We start from the raw sequence: 19,058 nt of genomic DNA, 5'->3' as shown, positions 1-19,058 counted from the left end.
CAAAACCACCTGTGCTGTATAATATTGGTAGAAGACCAAAATTTGTGGCTTTAAATGTTTAAATAAGGAATTTACAGACTTTTACTTCACCGCACTAAAAAGAGGATACATACTCCAAGAGTTAAAAATCATTAAAAATTTTGTTTGATTAAAGTCATTAAAGAGTTCCACGACCATTCAAATTACCAAAGAATGTAATTAAGGTTTCAGAAAATTAGGTATTGATTGTAATTTTTTTTTAAAAGAGCTGATACAAATATCTTGGCTTCATCCTATATAATAAAAGCCTACGTAGCGTCACGTGCAATGTCATCACAAGATGGCCGCCACAAGATGGCCGACAGGCGAGGGCAGTTGGGGATGATCGGGCTGGCAGGGCAGGGCAGTTGGGGGTGATCAGGCAGGCAGGGGAGCAGTTAGGTGTCAATCAGGCCAGCAGGGGAGCAGTTAGTGGGCAATCAGGCAGGTGAGTGGTTAGGAGCCAGCAGTCCCAGATTGTGAGAGGAATGTCCACTGTTGGTTTAGGCCCACAGGGATCGGGCTTAAACCAACAGGTGGACATCCCCCAAAGCGTCCCAGATTGGAGAGGGTGAAGGCCAGGCTGAGGGACCACCCTCCATGCACCAATTTCATGCACCGGGCCTCTAGAATATTAATAAATTCTCTGAGGCTTAATACATAATATTACAAATATTATTGCTTACTCAATCTAAGACAACATATTTTTATCCAGCCATCTTAGTTTCATAATTAAAAGTTAAAGGTCCCTGGTCTGGCTGGTTGCTCAGTGGTTAGAATGTCAACCCTTGGTTCAATTCTTGGTCGAGGACAATACCTCAGTTGCAGGTTTGATCACCTAATTGGGGCAAGAGCGGGAGGTAACCAATCGATGCTTTCCTCCCTCTCCTTTTTTTTCCCTCCCTCTCATGACCCCCTTCCACATTTTCTAAAAATTCAATGGGAAACATCCTTAGATGAGGATAAAAAAAAAAAAGTTAAAGGTTCCTGGTGGAAACAATCTTATAGTTAGGATTGAAAGGTCATGTATATCCTTGACATAATATTCTGAATACTACACAAATAATACCTATGTGCTTGCTGAATTTTATTTACATACTAATCATTAAAGACTGACAGAATGGAAACCAGAATAAGCTAAATCAAAACTATAAGTCCTAAAGTAAGCCAGCCTATAATCTTTGGCAAGTTACTTAAAATTTGGCTGGGTCTTGTTTCTCTATTTGTAAAAAGAAAGTAGAATCACAGCCTAGTATATGTACCTCAGGGGCCCTAAACAGAAAATACAAGCCTAATTTTAAAAGACAATCAAGACCTTTAAAACAGGTTAATAATGACTGAGGTAAGTATAGATAATCACCTTTACAAGCTGCAAAAATAACGAAACTTTTCTAATGCAGACAATAATGAATACCATGAATTAAACACTTATCATGCTCTAAAAAGGTATGAAAAGTGATGTCATTTGTATTCTCTCAACTCCTGGGAAAACTCCAATTCCAATGATGCCAGCAAAAGTAAATTATGTTTCATTTGGAAGCTCTGTAAGTCCATTCTTTTTTTTTTTTTTACCACTAACCTAAAATGGAATCCCAAGGTAAGGAGGTATAGCTCATTTCCTGTTTTGTGGGGCTTATACTAGTCCAGTGATGGCGAACCTATGACACGCGTGTCAGAGGTGACACACAAACTCATTTTTTTGGTTGATTTTTCTTTGTTAAATGGCATTTAAATATATAAAATAAATATCAGAAATATAAGTCTTTGTTTTACTATGGTTGCAAATATCAAAAAATTTCTATATGTGACACGGCACCAGAGTTAAGTTAGGGTTTTTCAAAATGCTGACACACCGAGCTCAAAAGGTTCGCCATCACTGTAGTAGTCCTTACAATTAGCAACTGTGGCCCCAAGGGTGTCTTATTACTAATCCGGACCATCGCATTAAAGCTACCTAAGCACTAAAGTTTTAAAGGAGTATTTCTTAAACCTAGGGGAATATTTGAGTCACCTGGGAAGCTTGTAATGCTTATGCACAGGTCCCATCTGAGACCTATTAAATCAGAGTACCCAGGGGGTGTGGCCAAAGCAAGAGCTACCCTAAGTGATTCTAATTTGTAATCAGTGTAGAGATTCACTGATGCACAATGTACACTACGGTAATAAAGTAAAAACTAGCCACTTACCCCAATTACCAAATAGTGCCAGTTAGAACATTACAAATCCATTATAAAGGATTTTTGAAATAATGTATTATTTCTAGTGAAAACAAAGATAATTTTCTAGACTGATGGACTGAGTAAATACTTCCTCGATTACTATAAAATTTGATTTTACTTTCTTCTACTTCAGGAATATGTTTTGATTTAATTATCAGTGAGACACATTTATTCCTTGATTATATCTTCAAAAAAGCTATATAAAAATCAACACATTCAAGTTTTGTTAAGAAAGTCAAAGACAGTTTTTTGAGTAAATTATGAATATAGCTATAATTGACAATATTTTAATTACTTATGCTAACAAACTCAATAAACATTAAATATATTAGAAATCCAATTTAAATGTATTGATCTTTTAATTACAAATATTTATTACACATTTAAAAATCTGATTACTAAAACATACAGGATGTTCTGAAAAATGCATACATATTTTGAATAATTATTAATTTCAATGGGTTAAATCTGAAGAGAAAGTGTGGGAACCCTAACCAGAGTACACCGGATGTTCAAGGCCAATTTGCCATACACTTGTGCAAAGGCAATGACACAGCAGTTTTACTGTACACACTGCGCAGGCATACTTTTCTATAACCCAAATATTAATGTCACTATTTGGCAAGAAGCCTCTTTTGTCTGAGTTCGCATAAAGATGTGTTACTGACCAGCTGGTGCATGGCTGCTTTGGCTACTTTGAAGAACTGTTTTGTCTGATGGCTCCTTGTTAGCAATGGCTACTTGGGTCTACAATAAAGTCTCTCCTATATGCCTACCATGTGTCTTGTCTTCTCCGTTTAATACCTTGTGTCCAAGGAACTGTGCTCCTCAAGAAGGATCAAGGAGGAACTTGCTTCCACAGAAAGAAACATCAACTGAGCTACCAGCTGTTAAAGTGTGTATACATTATTTGGGCACACCCTGTATTATAGAATACTTTGCTACTTGATTTCAAGTTATATGTACCAGGGAACAATAAAATGCATTTAAAAATACTTTACAAATCACAATTTTCATTAATTCAGTGTAGCTTCCTTGAAGTTCATCCAAGAATAGGTTTTACTATACTAAAAATCTTGTTATTTTAATTAACAACAACAACAAAATCTAAGAGCAACAGTATTAAACTAAAGGGTATTCATATAACACAATTTTGCTTTTCAAGATAAATTAACTTGGATACTATTAGTTTGAACTACCTAATCCAGAGCCTATATTCTTGAATTCTCCTGTTATAAAAAAGGTAACCTACTGTCCCCACTCCCCCATCAACAAACACATAGAAAAGGACTCTAAAGGATGTGAATCTAATTTTTCTTACTTTATCTACTGAAAACTCTACTTCAGAAACACCTGAGGATTGGCAGGGAAATGTCTTTAATATATTCTTTTGTTGTTCTACTTCACCTTAGTATTCTAAAGGATAACCAATACATTAATATCTACAGGTAACTTTAGGTACAGATTTTAAATTTGGCACCTAACTTTTAGAATAATTGTGAATATAGTCACTGACCTATATTCTTATATCTTTTATGGAAGGTATAATATGTTAATATTTATTCTATCTTATTTTGCTAACCCTATCTAATAAAGGGCAATATGGAAATTAACCGTCACTCCATCACAAAGATGGCGGCACCCATAGCCACAAGATGGCAGCGCACAGTCCTCAGCCCCGCTGGAGTCCCCCAGTCCTGGGGGGGCGGCCGCTGAGAGTGGGCAGCATGAGCGGCCTGGTGGAATGCTTGCATCATCGCCCCGGTGACAAGGCAAGCATTCTGCGCCCAGCTGCAGATGGGCCTCTGGGCAGCGGGCACGGAGCGGCCAGGCCCCTCAGAGAGCTACTGGCGTACGAATTCATGCGCAGGGCTACTAGTGAGTTACTAATTATCTTTCAAGCAACACACATGGTTATCCTTCAGGTTACTTAAAGATTTTTTAAATTGATTTTTTAGAGAGAGAGGAAGGGAAAGAAAGGGAGAAACATCAATGTGAGAGTGGAACATTGATTGGCTGCCTCCTACACACCCCTTTACCAAGGATCGAGTCTGCAACCCAAGCATGTGGGCTGACCGGAAATGGAACTGGCAACCTTTCAATGCACAGGACCATACCCAACCAACCGAGCCACACTGGCCAGGGTTCTTAAGGTTATTTTAATAATGACAGTTACCACACTGTGATTATTCCTCACTATTTATACCTTAAACAGTTATCTAACATTAATATACTATCAAAATACTCATCTGGGCCATTCTTGTATTTTCAATCTGCAGTTGGGAATCAGCTAATATGGAGGACAACTTAAGTTATTCACAGATTTTGACTGCAAAGGTGGTCGATGTGCCTAACCTCCATGTTTTTCAAGGGTCAAATATTTTTATAGGGGGAAAAGCAGGCACAATTCTCACTATATAGCACCGCTTAAAATGAAGCAGTATCTGATTACTTCAATTAGTTACAGCAAAGCAGCTTAACCAGTTTTCACTGGAAAATCTTAATATTTATGTAGCTCAGGAGGCTTCTTGTGGCTGGATGGGGTGGCCCTGGGGTTCCAATCTCCTAAAGCAGTGGTCAGCAAACTGCGGCTCGTGAGCCACATGCGGCTCTTTGGCCCCTTGAGTGTGGCTCTTTCACAAAATACCACGTGCGGGCACGCATGTACAGTGCGATTGAAACTTCGTGGCCCATGTGCAGAAGTCGGTATTTTGTGGAAGAGCCACACTCAAGGGGCCAAAGAGCCACATGTGGCTTGCGAACCGCAGTTTGCCGACCACTGTCCTAAAGCATTACCTGTCATACAGGAGGGAAATAAACTGTTTTCTTGAAACATCTATGACCTATTCTGTGTGCTGCTAGTAAACTCAGAATTATGGCATGGCAATCTATTTTTGCCTAATTAATTTCATAATTTTATAATAGTTTTGAAAATATTTTTAAGAAAAATATGCTCCATAAACTCACCTTGTATATTCTTCTTGTAACTTGTTGGGGTCACTTACAAAAAATTTGACTCTGAAGTTCAAACTGTAAGGAGATCCTCCTAGAATTAATAAAAGCAGTTCTAATTAATCAGATTATATTAATCCTGCATCTTTATAAAGTACACTTACAAAACATGAAGTAAATATATATGCTCACTCTTTAACTGCTTCCTTATTGGTTTGTTTGGATCCAGCCACCTCTGAAAAATAAATAAGATTGATTTCATTTTTCCTTGAGGAACTAATACACTGATTCATGGAAATCTGTTCTATTTAAAGATTAATACTAAAAACTGAATTTTTGAAAAGGCCTGGAAGGGAAAAAGTCATTAATTTGCAGATTTTCATATCATATATAACAAAATTACACTAGAAAGTACTGAATATATATGTGGTAGCTTTAAGATTTTTATTTTAATTTTACATCAAATTATACAGTGTGCAATAACCTCTATTCCAAAAGTAAAAATGTTTAATAATCACTGCAATCTAATGTGAATTCTGTTAACTTAACTGTATTATGTAACAGTCTGGAACATTTAAAAATTTAAGAAAAATTTTGTAACTTCTACTCCATTCCTTAAAAAATAAATTACACCTCCTCCCCCCACCCCCACCCCCCCAAAAAAACCACACTAATTTTGAAAAGGATAATGTTTAGTTTTGGGAAGGATTGCCTTTTGTGTATGAGAATTTTAAGTAGTCTCAATACTTCTGAATGCCAGTTAAGATCTATTTTAGAAAAATGAACCGAACTCAGAAAATACAGTGGGGCCTTGACTTACGAGTATCCCGACTAACGAGTTTTTTGAGATACCAGCTGTCTCTCGGCCGATTTTTCATTGAGTTGATATAGTAATTTGAGTTAACGAGCTCCTTAACGAGCTCGGTCTCGGAACGAATTAAACTTGTAAGTCAAGGCCCCACTGTATCTGAACTGCCAACAAGTTTCAATTAAAAAAAATTAAAGGACCCCAAATGAGGTTATAGATGTGGCAGTATTTTCAAAGCATTACACAAATATAAGCTTATGTATCATTATTTATAATCCTTACATCCCATACTTGATTCCATGAAGAGTACTTAAATAGATTTTAGTAACATTTGCCTGGGATAATCTGTATCTTTTCTTTTCACTATCCCTAACACCCAACAAATAAAATCCAGCTGATTCTACCTTTGTGTTTTTTTTTTAATATTTTTTATTGATTTCAGAGAGGAAGGGAGAGGGAGAGAGGGATAGAAACATCAATAATGAGAGAGAATCATTGATCAGCTGCCCGAAACCCAGGCAGGTAACTCTAACAGGAAATCGAACCCTGACCTCCTGGTTCATAGGTCAATGCTCAACCACTGAGCCATGCTGGGCTGACTCTACCTTTAAACCATACCTAGAATTTAAGAATTCTTCTCCATCTAGTCTGCCACCATCCTTATTTCTGGTATGGCTCTGGCCACAGCCTCTTAATTACTGTCCCTGTTTCTTTTCTTACCATCTTCTTCATCCTCCATCTAGAAGCCAAAGTAGTCTTCTCAAGCATAATGTTACCCCTTTGCTTAATACTCTTGATAATTTCTCAATGCAAGGTCCAAAGCCCTTAGCATTGTCTCTTTACCTCTTCTACCCCAATTTACTAAGCTCCAGCCATAATGCCTCCTTTCTGCTACTCAAAGATGCCATCTTACAGCTTCCAATTCCATGTTTCCTTAATGCACAGAATGTCCTTCTCCAGATTCCCCATGGCTGACTCCTTTCAACTGTGTCTGTGCCTAAATGCTACCTCCTCAGAAAGGTCTTCACTGACCACCCTATCAAAAGTATGTCACAAAGCTCCTATTTACTTATTTTCCAAAAACAGGCAAGGAACATTAAATTCTCTCATAATACTTTTTAAAAAAATCCTCACAGAGAATACATTTTTAATAATTTTTAGAGAGAAGGGAGGGAGAGAGAGAGAAACATCAATGTGAGAGAGAAACATTGATCATTTGTCTCCCCCATGAGCCATGATGAGAGATTGCACACGCAACCTGGGCATATGCCTGCTACCTTTTGGTGTACGGGACAATGCTCCAACCAACCAAGCCACACTGGCCAGGGCACACATCTATGTATTAATCTACTGATTTTGTTTTTCACATGTTAGAGAAAAAAGTAATAAATTACTTTCATTTTAATACTTGTCTAAAATCAAAATTTGGGATCAATGATTGTATTCAAACCCTCCTTCCTCATTTCATTCCCCTCAAAAATATTCTAATATCAGATATACAAACACATTTACAAATAGATATGTTAAGCTGACACAGCTTAGAAGGAGTACAATGATAAGCACCAGAAAACTGAAGAGACCTCATCAATGATGTCATTGAGATAGGACTTATGATTTTGGCTTGAAAGAAGATGGAGCAATGCTATAATGGGCACTATTACACATTGAAGATAGTGCTCATAATAAAAACACACCATTATGTCGAAAGAAAAACAACGTAGGGAAAAAAGATAACATATAAAACTGTTCTACAAATCAATAAGAAAAAAAACCAACACTAATAAAAAAACAGACAATAGGTAAGAATGGAAAGATTATGGGAAAGGAAATATAAACGACTTTTCAGTACATGAAAAGATAATCAATCTTGATTATAACTAGAGAAATATAATAGTCTACATTAGGTTATCATTTTTCAATAGTAATACTGGCAAAGATTAAAACTTTTAATGACAAACCACAATGGCAAGAATGTGAGGAAAACAGCACTCATACATAGCTTCTGAGAATATAAATTATACCACCTCAATGTAGGACAACTTGGCAATATTTATCAAACTATAAAACGCATATCACTATAGACCAAATATTGTTTTATACAGCATCTTGATATATTTCACACAATATAAAATTCACTATTTTAAAGTGTACACTTCAGTGCATTTTATTACGTTGTACAACCATCAACACTAAATGTCAGAATATTTGCATCATCCCCAAAATAAATCCCATTTCTATTAGCAGTCAGTCCCAATACTGCACTACCAACAGGCTCTAGCAAGTACTAATCTACTTACTGTCTCTATAAATTTGCCTGCTTGGGACATTCATATGAATACAAACATACTATAGGTGATCTTTTTTTTTTCACTTTTACAGTAGGCAACCCCCTTAATCCACAGGGGATAGGTTCCAAGATCACACTGGATGCCTGAATCTATAGATAATACTGAGCCTCCTACATGTACTATGTTCTTTCCTATATATATATCCTATATAATAAAACCCAAATATGCAAATTGACCAAACAGCAACCAGTCACTATGACTTGCACTGACCACCAGGGGGCAGACTCTCAACGCAGAAGCTGCCCCCTGGTGGTCAGTGCGCTCCCAAAGAGGGAGCGCTGCGCAGCCAGAATCCGGGCTCAGGGCTGGCAAGAGCAGCGGTGATGGTGGGAGCCTCTTCCACCTCCGCAGCAGGTGGACATCCCCAGAAGGGCCCCAAACTGCAAGAGGGCGCAGGCCAGGCTTAGGGACCTACCAACCCCATGTGCACGAATTTCATGCACCAGGCCTCTAGTCTATAATAAAGTCTATTTATTTTTTTTGTTAATCCTCACCCAAGGATTTTTTCCCATTGATTTTAGAGAGAGTGAAAGGGAGGGATGGAGATAGGGGGAGAGAGACATTAATGTGGCAGACACACATCAATCGGTTGCCTCCCACCTGCAACCCAGGTACATGCCCTTGACCAGGAATATAACACGAGAGCCTTTGGTGCACGGCTGACACTATCCACTGAGACATGCCGGCTAGGGCAATGATAAAGTTTAATTGGTAAATTATGCACAGTAAGAAAGTAATAATAATAATAAAATAAAACAATTAAAACAATATTCTGTAATGAAAGTTATGTGAATGTAATCTCTCAAAAAATCTTATTGTATAGTACTCACCCTTTCTCTGGTGATCATGTCAGATAATTCAATGCTTACACGTTGAGATAAAGTGAGGTGAATGATATAGGCATTGTGATGTAAAATTAGGCTTCTTGTGACCTTCTGATGATGTATGAGGAGGATTCCCCAACTTCAGGTGATCCTGAATAATCAAGCCATGAGGAACTACTAAGGACTAACAGGTGGGTAATGTATACAGCATGGATATGCTGTACAAAAGCATGATTCATGTCCTGGGTGAGATGGTATGAGATTTCATCATGCAACTGAGAATGGTGAGCAACTTACCACAGGGGATAGGTTCCAAGATCACACTGGATGCCTGAATCTATAGATAATACTGAGCCTCCTACATGTACTATGTTCTTTCCTATATATATATCCTATATAATAAAACCCAAATATGCAAATTGACCAAACAGCAACCAGTCACTATGACTTGCACTGACCACCAGGGGGCAGACTCTCAACGCAGAAGCTGCCCCCTGGTGGTCAGTGCGCTCCCAAAGAGGGAGCGCTGCGCAGCCAGAATCCGGGCTCAGGGCTGGCAAGAGCAGCGGTGATGGTGGGAGCCTCTTCCACCTCCGCAGCAGGTGGACATCCCCAGAAGGGCCCCAAACTGCAAGAGGGCGCAGGCCAGGCTTAGGGACCTACCAACCCCATGTGCACGAATTTCATGCACCAGGCCTCTAGTCTATAATAAAGTCTATTTATTTTTTTTGTTAATCCTCACCCAAGGATTTTTTCCCATTGATTTTAGAGAGAGTGAAAGGGAGGGATGGAGATAGGGGGAGAGAGACATTAATGTGGCAGACACACATCAATCGGTTGCCTCCCACCTGCAACCCAGGTACATGCCCTTGACCAGGAATATAACACGAGAGCCTTTGGTGCACGGCTGACACTATCCACTGAGACATGCCGGCTAGGGCAATGATAAAGTTTAATTGGTAAATTATGCACAGTAAGAAAGTAATAATAATAATAAAATAAAACAATTAAAACAATATTCTGTAATGAAAGTTATGTGAATGTAATCTCTCAAAAAATCTTATTGTATAGTACTCACCCTTTCTCTGGTGATCATGTCAGATAATTCAATGCTTACACGTTGAGATAAAGTGAGGTGAATGATATAGGCATTGTGATGTAAAATTAGGCTTCTTGTGACCTTCTGATGATGTATGAGGAGGATTCCCCAACTTCAGGTGATCCTGAATAATCAAGCCATGAGGAACTACTAAGGACTAACAGGTGGGTAATGTATACAGCATGGATATGCTGTACAAAAGCATGATTCATGTCCTGGGTGAGATGGTATGAGATTTCATCATGCAACTGAGAATGGTGAGCAACTTAAAACTTATGAATTGTTTATTTCTGCAATTTTCCATTTAGTATTTTAAAACCTCAGGGAACTGAAATCATTAAAAGCAAAACCACGAATAAGGCGGCACTACTGTATAGTTTTTAAAGTTCATCCATGTTGTAGCATGTTACAGTACTTTTATAGCGGCATTGGGTTGTTTCTATCTTTTGGCTATCATAATAATACTGCTATGGCCCTAACCAGTTTGGCTCAGTGGATAGAGCGTCAGCCTGCGGACCAAAGGGTCCCAGGTTCGATTCCAGTCAAGGGCATGTACCTTGGTTATGGGCACATCCCCAGTAGGGGGTGTGCAGGAGGCAGCTGATCGATGTTTCTCTCTCATTGATGTTTCTAACTCTCTATCCCTCTCCCTTCCTCTCTGTAAAAATAAATAAATAAATTAATTAATTAATTAAAAACAACAATATACTGTTATGAACATTTGTATACAAGTTTTTCTATAAATACATGTTTCAATTCTCTCAGGAATATGCCTAGGAATAGTATTGTTTGGTAAATGGTAACACTACATTTAAATTTTGAATTAAGTTTATTTCCAGAATGGCTACAGCTTTTAAAATTCCCACCATCTATGTATGAGGATTTCAATTTCTTTGCATCCTCATCAATACTTGTTCTTGTCTTTTTAATTACAGCCCTCCTACTAGGTGTAAAGTAATACGGAATTCCTTTTTATTGCTGAATAATATTCCACTGTATAAATATACACTTTTGGTTCATCCATTCATTATTTAATGAATATTTGCACTGACCCCACATTTTAGCTACTATGAATAATGCAATGAACATCTCAGTACTAATTTTTGTGTGTGGACATGTTCTCAATTCTCTTGGAAACATATCTAGGAGTGAAATTGCTTATAGTAACTCTGTTGCATCTTGAAAACAAATACTATAAGCTCTCTAATTTTTTATGCATACAAATGGCATTGAGATTATACCACTACCTGTATTTAGTCATATACCATAGTTTGCCATGCCAAAATTTCCTATACCAACCAAGTTACTGTGATATATCTGAGATAAAATTCTTATTTTCAATAAAATATAAGTTTAAAATGAAATTTTATTAGAAATGATTAATATCAGGCATGTTATATTTTTTATAATTTTTAATTTTGCAATTACAGCTGACATACCATAATATATTTGTTTCAGTTGCACAACATAATGATTAGATATTTCTTTAACTTATAAAACGATCACCAGAGAACTAGTGCCCATCTTACACCATATATAATTAAAATATTACTGACTACACTAGAGGCCCGGTGCACGAAATTCGAGCACTCGCGGAAGGGGGGGCGGTGTCCTTCAGCCTGGCCTGCGCCCTCTTGCAGTCTGGGAGCCATCAGTCGAACATCCTTAGTGCTACTGCAGAGGGGGGAGAGGCTCCCGCCACCGCTGCTGCACTCACCAGCCGTGGGCCCAGGTTTGGGATGAGCGGCACTCCCCTTGTGGGAGTGCATTGACCACCAGGGGATAGCTCCTGCATTGAGCATCTGCCGCCTAGTGGACAGTGCACCTCATAGTGACCGGTTGTTCCGCCGTCAGGCTGAAACCGGCTCTCTGACATTCCCCAAGGGGTCCCAGATTGCGAGAGGGCACAGGCTAGGCCAAGGGATCCCACCGGTGCACAACCAGGACAGGAGAGGGATGCGGGAGGTTGGCCAGCCAGGGAGGGACCGTGGGAGGGCTCCAGGACGTGTCCGGCCCATCTCGCTCAGTCCTGATTGGCTGGACCACAGCAGCAAGCTAACCTACTGGTCGGACCTTTTGCCCTCTGGTGTCAGCGTCGTAGCAACTGGTCGACCAGTCGAGTGTCTGCCTCCTTGTGGTCAGTACATGTCATAGAGAGCGGTTGAGCGGCCTTAGCATATCATTAGCATATTATGCTCTGATTGGTTGAACAGCCAACTGGACGACTGAACACTTAGCTATTAGGCTTTTATTATAGAGGATTCCCTATTCTGTACCTTATATCCTAGTGACTGTTTTTATAACTGGTAATTTGCATATCTTAATCTCTTTCCCTTTTGCACCCATCCCTCAAACCCCCTCCCATCTAGCAACCACCAAAATGTTCTGTGTACTTAGGAGTGTTTTTGTTAGTTTGTTTTTTAGATTCCACATATAAGTGAAATCACATGCCCTCTGTCGTTCTGTTTGACTCATTTAACTTAGCATAATACCCTATAAGTATAACCATGTTACTGAGATGGCAAGATTTCATACTTTTATGGGTAATATTCCATTGTATTTATGTATAACTTCCTCTTTACCCATTTGTCCATTTTTGGACACTTAGGCTGCTTCCACATCATGGCAATAGTAAACAATGCTGTAATGAACATAGGGATGCATTATGCCTTTTTGAATTAGCGTTTTGGGTTTCTTTGGATAAATACCCAGAAGTGAAATTCTAGGTCCTTCTTTGTCTCTTATTATAGACTTTGTTTTAAAGTCAATTTTGGCCGAAACCGGTTTGGCTCAGTGGATAGAGCGTTGGCCTGCGGACTGAAAGGTCCCAGGTTCGATTCCGGTCAAGGGCATGTACCTTGGTTGTGGGCACATCCCCAGTAGGAGATGTGCAGGAGGCAGCTGATCGATGTTTCTCTCTCATCGATGTTTCTAACTCTCTATCTCTCTCCCTTCCTCTCTGTAAAAAAATCAATAAAATATATTTAAAAAAAATAAATAAAGTCAATTTTGTCTGATAAAAGTACTGATACTTTAGCTTTTTAAAATTTCCTAAATATATTTTACTTTCGGTCTGTACGGGTCTTGTACGTAGCATATGTATAGGTCTTATTTTCTTATTCATTCAGCTATCCTATCCTTTGACTGAAGCATTTAATACATTTATATTTAATGTAATTACCAATAGGTATGTACTTACTCCCATTTTGTTATTCATACTTTTTATCTTTTTTCCACTTCTTCTTAAAGAAGTCCCTTTAACATTGGTTTGGTGGTAATGGACTCCTTTAACTTTTTCTTCTCTGAGAAGTTCTATCTGTCCAGTTCTAAGTGATAGCCTTCCTTGTTGGTCCTTGCTTTACATCACTTTATATATTTCATGCTAATCCCTTCTAGCCTGCAAAATTTCTGTTGAGAAATCAGCTGACAGTCTTATGGAAGCTCCCTTGTAGGAACTGACTGCTATTCTCTTGCTGCTTTTAAGATATTCTCTGTCTTTAAGTCTTGGCATTTTAATTATGATATATCTTGGTGTGGGCCTCTTTGGGTTTATCTTTGGGTCTTGGTGCTTCCTGGACTCATATGTCTATTTCCTTCCCCAAGGTGGAGAAGTTTTCCATCATTATTTCTTCAAGCAGGTTTTCAATTCTTTGTTTTCCCTCTTCTCCTCGTACTCCTATTATGCAAATATTGGTATGTTTGATGTTGTGCTAGAGACCCCTTAAACTATCCTCATTTTTTTGGATTCTTTTTTCTTTTTGCTGTTCTGATTGGGTTTTTCTGCTTCCTTATCCTTCAAATCTCTGATTTGATCTTCTGCTTCATCTCCTGTTGATTTCCTCTAATGTATTCTTCATTTCTGGTTGGTTCTTTTTTATGTTTTCTACCTCCATATTTATGTTTTCTATTTCTCTGCTGAAGTTCTCACTGAGTTCACTACTTTTCCCTAAGTTTATTGACATCTTCAACCTTATAAACAGTGTTTGAATTCTGCATGTGTTAAATTGTCTGTCTCCATTTTTAGTTCTTTTTCTGAAGTTTTGTTCTGTTCTCATACTGGGACATGTTTCTCTGTCTCCTCATTTTGGCTGCCTCCCTATGTTTGTTTCTGTGTATTAGATAGAGCTGCTACATCGCCTGGTCCTGGCAGTGGCCTTATGTAGTAGGTGTCCTGTGAGGCCCAGTGGTGCAGTCTCCCTAGTTACCTGAGCTGGATGCTCCAGTGTGTCCCTTTTGTGTACTCTCCTATTGTAGGAGAGCCTTGATTACTGTTGGCTTGGCAATGGGAAGGATTGACCCTCAAACTGAATGCTTGTGAGGACTGGCCATGACTACAGAGGAGAAGCTGTAGTGCAGGGGCTGAACTCACAGAGGATTTACTTTAGTGGGGCTCTTGTGTCTGCCAAGTTTGCCCTTTGGGTATGTCACTTGTGGGTATCTGGTGTGATCTGAAACTCACCACCAAGTGGTTTGGTTCTGGGGCCTCTTGGGAAGAGCTCTGGTATAGGCCATGTTCAGTCACTGCTTGTGTCCTGCGCAGAGCCACCTGGTATGAGCTACAAAGTGATCTGAAGTTGGTTGCCATTGTACTGGGCTTGGAGGTATCTCTGAGAAAGGAGCTTGTATAAAGTTGTGGAGCCTTGACTTTTGTGTCTGTTGCACAGAGAAAAAAGACAGAAATACCTGTTTCCTGATTTTCTCCTGAAAGAGGTATATTCATAGTCTTTAAAAGCTGCCGTCTGAAGGTCTGGATTACAATTAGCCTGAATCTAGGTGTTAAATGAAAATCTCCCCTTTAGGACAATGGCAGGTCTTAGCACACCTCTAACTACTGGAAGTAGCCACTAAAAATAGGCTACTTGAGTAATTACAAAGGTTTGAGAAACAGCCATGGCCTAGAAGAAAAAGATAAGGCTAATTTCCTTCAAAATAGAGAGGTGATTGTTTTATCTAATGCATAGAAACTAACAGAGAGTAAAGGAAAATGAAGGAATAGAAAAATATGTTCCAAACAAAAAGACAAGAAAAATCCTCAGAGAAAGACTTTAATAAGATGGAGATAAGTGATTTACCTAATAGAGAGTTCAAAATAAGTCAGAAAGATGCTCACTGAGATCAGTAAAAGAACAGATGGACATAATGAGAATTAACAAAGAGATAAACAGAAAATATTTAAAGTACCAAATAAAAGCCACAGAGCTCAAGAACACAATAACTCAAAAATACAATAGAGGGGTTCAACAACAAACTAAATGAAGAAGAAAAAAAATCAATGAACTTAAAGATAGGACAGTAGAATCAGAACAGCAAAAACCAATAATAGATACACAAAAGATAAAAAGAAAGGAATCTAAGTATATCACTACAAAAATTATCAAACCACAAAGGAAGAAAACAATTAACAAATGGTAATAATTGCATACCTATCAATAACTATTTTAAATGTAAATGGACTAAATTCTCTAATCAAAAGACACAGGGCAGCTGAATGGAGAAAAAACCAAGACCTATCTATATGCTACTGAAAACAGACTCACTTCAGATGTAAGGAACATAGAGACTGAAAGTGAAGGAAAAAGATATTCCTTGCAAATGGAAACTAAAAGAAAGCTGGGTAGCTATACTTACACAAAATAAAATAAACATTAGAAAAAGACCGTAATAAGAGATGAAGAAAGTCATATCGCCCTGGCCAGTGTGAATTGGTTAGTTGTAGTGTCGTCCTGTATACCAAAAGGTGGTGGGTTCGATTCCCAGTCAGGGTACATAACCAGGTTTCAGGTTTGATTCCAAGTCAGTGTATACGGGAAGCGGTCAATCAATGTTTCTCGTTCACATTAATGTTTCTCTCTCTCAAATCAACTTTTTTAAAAGTCATTATATAATGATAAAGGTATAAAGCCAACAAGAGGATATAAATATGTAAATAACTATGCACCTAAATAAAACAAATATTAACAAACCTAAGGAAGAAATAGACAGCATTACATAATAGCAGGGGACTGCAATTTTCCACTTTCATATATGGGTAGACTAACCAGGCAGAAAATCAATAAGTTAATGTTAGCCTAAAACAACAGATAACAAGTGTACACTCTTGATGGGAATGTAAATTCATGCAGTCACTATAGAAAATAGTATGGAGGTGCCTCAAAAATTTAAAAATAGAATTACCATATGCTTCAGCAATTTTACTTCTGGTATTTATCCAAAGAAAACAAAAACACCAACTTGAAAAGATATATGTGCCACCATGTTCACTGTAGCATTATTTACAATAGACACAATATGGAAGCAAACTAAGTGTTCTTCACTAAAAGAAAATTTGGGATATATTAAAAATAAAATACTATTCAGCCATAAAGAAGGAAACCTTACCATATGTAACAACTTGGATAAACCTTAGGGCATTATATTAAGTGAAATACGTAAGACATAGAAAGACAAAAAACATATGATCTCATTTATATGTACAATCTGAAAATAAAAAACAACAACACAAAAACAAACCAAAATGCTGAACTCATAGATACACAGAACAGATTGGTCATTGCCAGAAGTGGGAAGGTAGGGCATGGGTAAAAGTGGTCAAAAGATACAAACTTCCAGTTAAAATAAGTAACTCCTGGGGATGTAATATATAGCTTGGGGAATATAGTTAACACATTGTTTGCGGGTAGTTTTTATCGCGCGCTAACAGGTGGCTCTACTACTTACAGTCAACGTAAAACGTATAAATACGTTTCCCGCATACAATGTGTTAACATTTTATACTAACAATAATTAAAGTACTGTATATATGAAAGTTGCTAAGAATAAATCTTAAAAGTTCTTGTCACAAGAAAAAATGTAACTACATGTGGTGATGGGTGTTAACTAGACTTATTATGGTAATCATTCCCCAATATATACAAATATCAAATCATTATGTTGTACACCTGAAACTAATATGTTATATATCAACTAGAGGCCCGGTGCACAAAATTCGTGCACGGGAGGGGGGGGTCCCCTCAGCCTGGCCTGCACCCTCTCCAATATGGGATCCCTCTCCCAATCCAGAACCACTGGTTCCTATACGCCTACCTGCCTGCCTGCCTGATGCCCCTAACTGCTCCCCTGCTGGCCTGATAGCCCTAACTGCTCTCCACTCCTGACCTGATCCTCCTAACTACCTAACTGCTCTCCCCTGCTGGCCTGATACCCCTAACTGCTCTCCCCTCCTTGTCTGATCCCCCTAACTGCCTATCTGCTCTCCTCTCCTGGCCTAAACCCCCTAACAGGCCATCTGCTCTCCCTTCCTCTCCACGTCTTCAGACACTGGTGTAGGAGTGCTGAGAGCTCCCTGCCGAGGCCCCGCCCCCATCCTGAAGCCCCCATCTCCAGGCCAGGCGGCGCAGTGGGCCTGCAGGTGCCTCCATCAGGAGCGGCCTCTGCCTCCAAGGCAGCATGACATTAGCACTGGGCAGGCCTTTTTAATTCTGTAAAACATTTCATATTTGCAAGTTAATTTTATATCTTCCAAAATGTAGCATTTGAAAAAAAGAAGGTTGTGGGATTGCCTGATTAAACTTGTAACTTGGTGTTAAATGTTTATTGAGCACTTACTATGTTCCAAGCATTGTTCTAAGTCCTTTACATGTAAAAATTCACTTCATCTCCATATTAACGTTAAGATTGGCACTATTATTTCCTTTTTTACAAATTGCTCTCCTATTTCCATAGTGTAAAATTTGCTAACTTGGGCAAATCTCTTAAATATTGTTGGCTTTCCTCAAATGTTGGTGTCCGTTTTAACTGCTTAGTTGCATATCTGAAATTCCCTGTAAGCTTCTTTATGTGTCTGTCTCCTTGTGGAGAAAAGACATGATACACAGCCTGATTTCAATAGTTGGGAAGGATAAATAATCTGTGCTGACAGTAGGTTGTGGTATCTAATCTCCTGGACAAAGGTGCTTTTTTTTTTTTTCATTTCACTGGGGGTCACCAGTCTTCTGCAGGAATTAGTTTCCCTCTGTAATTCAAGTACTCATACTTAATGTTACAATTAGGGGTAAACAGTGCTAATTGCTTAACACATGGCCCATGGGTAAAGAATGAGCTGACCCACCTGGCTGCTACTTCTGTGCCCAGTATACCTCCTCTCAAACACCACCCTGTAAATCTCTAGTCTGCCCAACCTCCTCATTAATTAGGTACACCCCTGGAACCACTCTCTCATTTACTAACTTTGTGATTGTTTCTCAGTAAATTGATTTTTTTTTAATCTGTAAAACAGGAATGATAATATCCAAGTATGTTTTCAGGATTAAATTTGGTAAAAAATTAGTATTTAAGCACAGTGTTTAATACATTAGTAATTTGCACTCAGTTTGCCATCTTGCTACAGAAACATTAATTATCTGCTTTTTAAAATGGGGATGCTTAAATATTTTTAAAGAACACAAATACAGAATTTTAGGATTGTTCTATAAGCTTACCTTTGAAGCATTACATGTAACAATTATAGATATAATCATAAAAATAAATGAAAGAAAAAAATTTAGAGTCAGGGAACCAGAGTAGGAGAGCTACTTGAAACTGTGTAACAGAAAGCCTTGCCTCTGTTCACACATGCAAGGAAGCTATTAATGCATAGAGCTCATAGAAACTGTATGCTAGAGAAACACTTTTCAAACTATGTGCATCTTTAGATGTAATGTTCATCTCTTGCAAATAGCCTATAGTTAGATCCATTTTTTTAAAATTACTTTTATTTATTTATTTATTTATTTAAATATATTTTATTGATTT

General features: G+C 38.3%; 1 protein-coding gene across 7 annotated transcripts in view; it reads right to left on the bottom strand.

The window, feature by feature from the left end:
• PTPN4 (protein tyrosine phosphatase, non-receptor type 4 (megakaryocyte)) overlaps positions 1–19,058 on the bottom strand; it is a 213,048-nt gene that overhangs the window by 139,932 nt on the left and 54,058 nt on the right. For 5 of the 7 annotated variants that reach the window (XM_014547921.1, XM_005876489.2, XM_014547925.1 and 2 more), the window contains 2 exons: positions 5,382–5,424; positions 5,205–5,304 (listed from right to left, as the gene is read on the bottom strand). In XM_014547921.1, the coding sequence (XP_014403407.1) occupies positions 5,205–5,304; positions 5,382–5,424 (143 nt within the window). The remainder of the gene's footprint in view (positions 1–5,204; positions 5,305–5,381; positions 5,425–19,058) is intronic. The other 2 variants (XM_014547922.1, XM_005876491.2) reach the window with 1 other exon arrangement.

Source organism: Myotis brandtii, unplaced genomic scaffold, assembly GCF_000412655.1.
Source record: "Myotis brandtii unplaced genomic scaffold, ASM41265v1 scaffold488, whole genome shotgun sequence".
NCBI classification, from domain to species: domain Eukaryota; kingdom Metazoa; phylum Chordata; class Mammalia; order Chiroptera; family Vespertilionidae; genus Myotis; species Myotis brandtii.
This window is presented reverse-complemented; position numbering and strand designations above follow the sequence as displayed.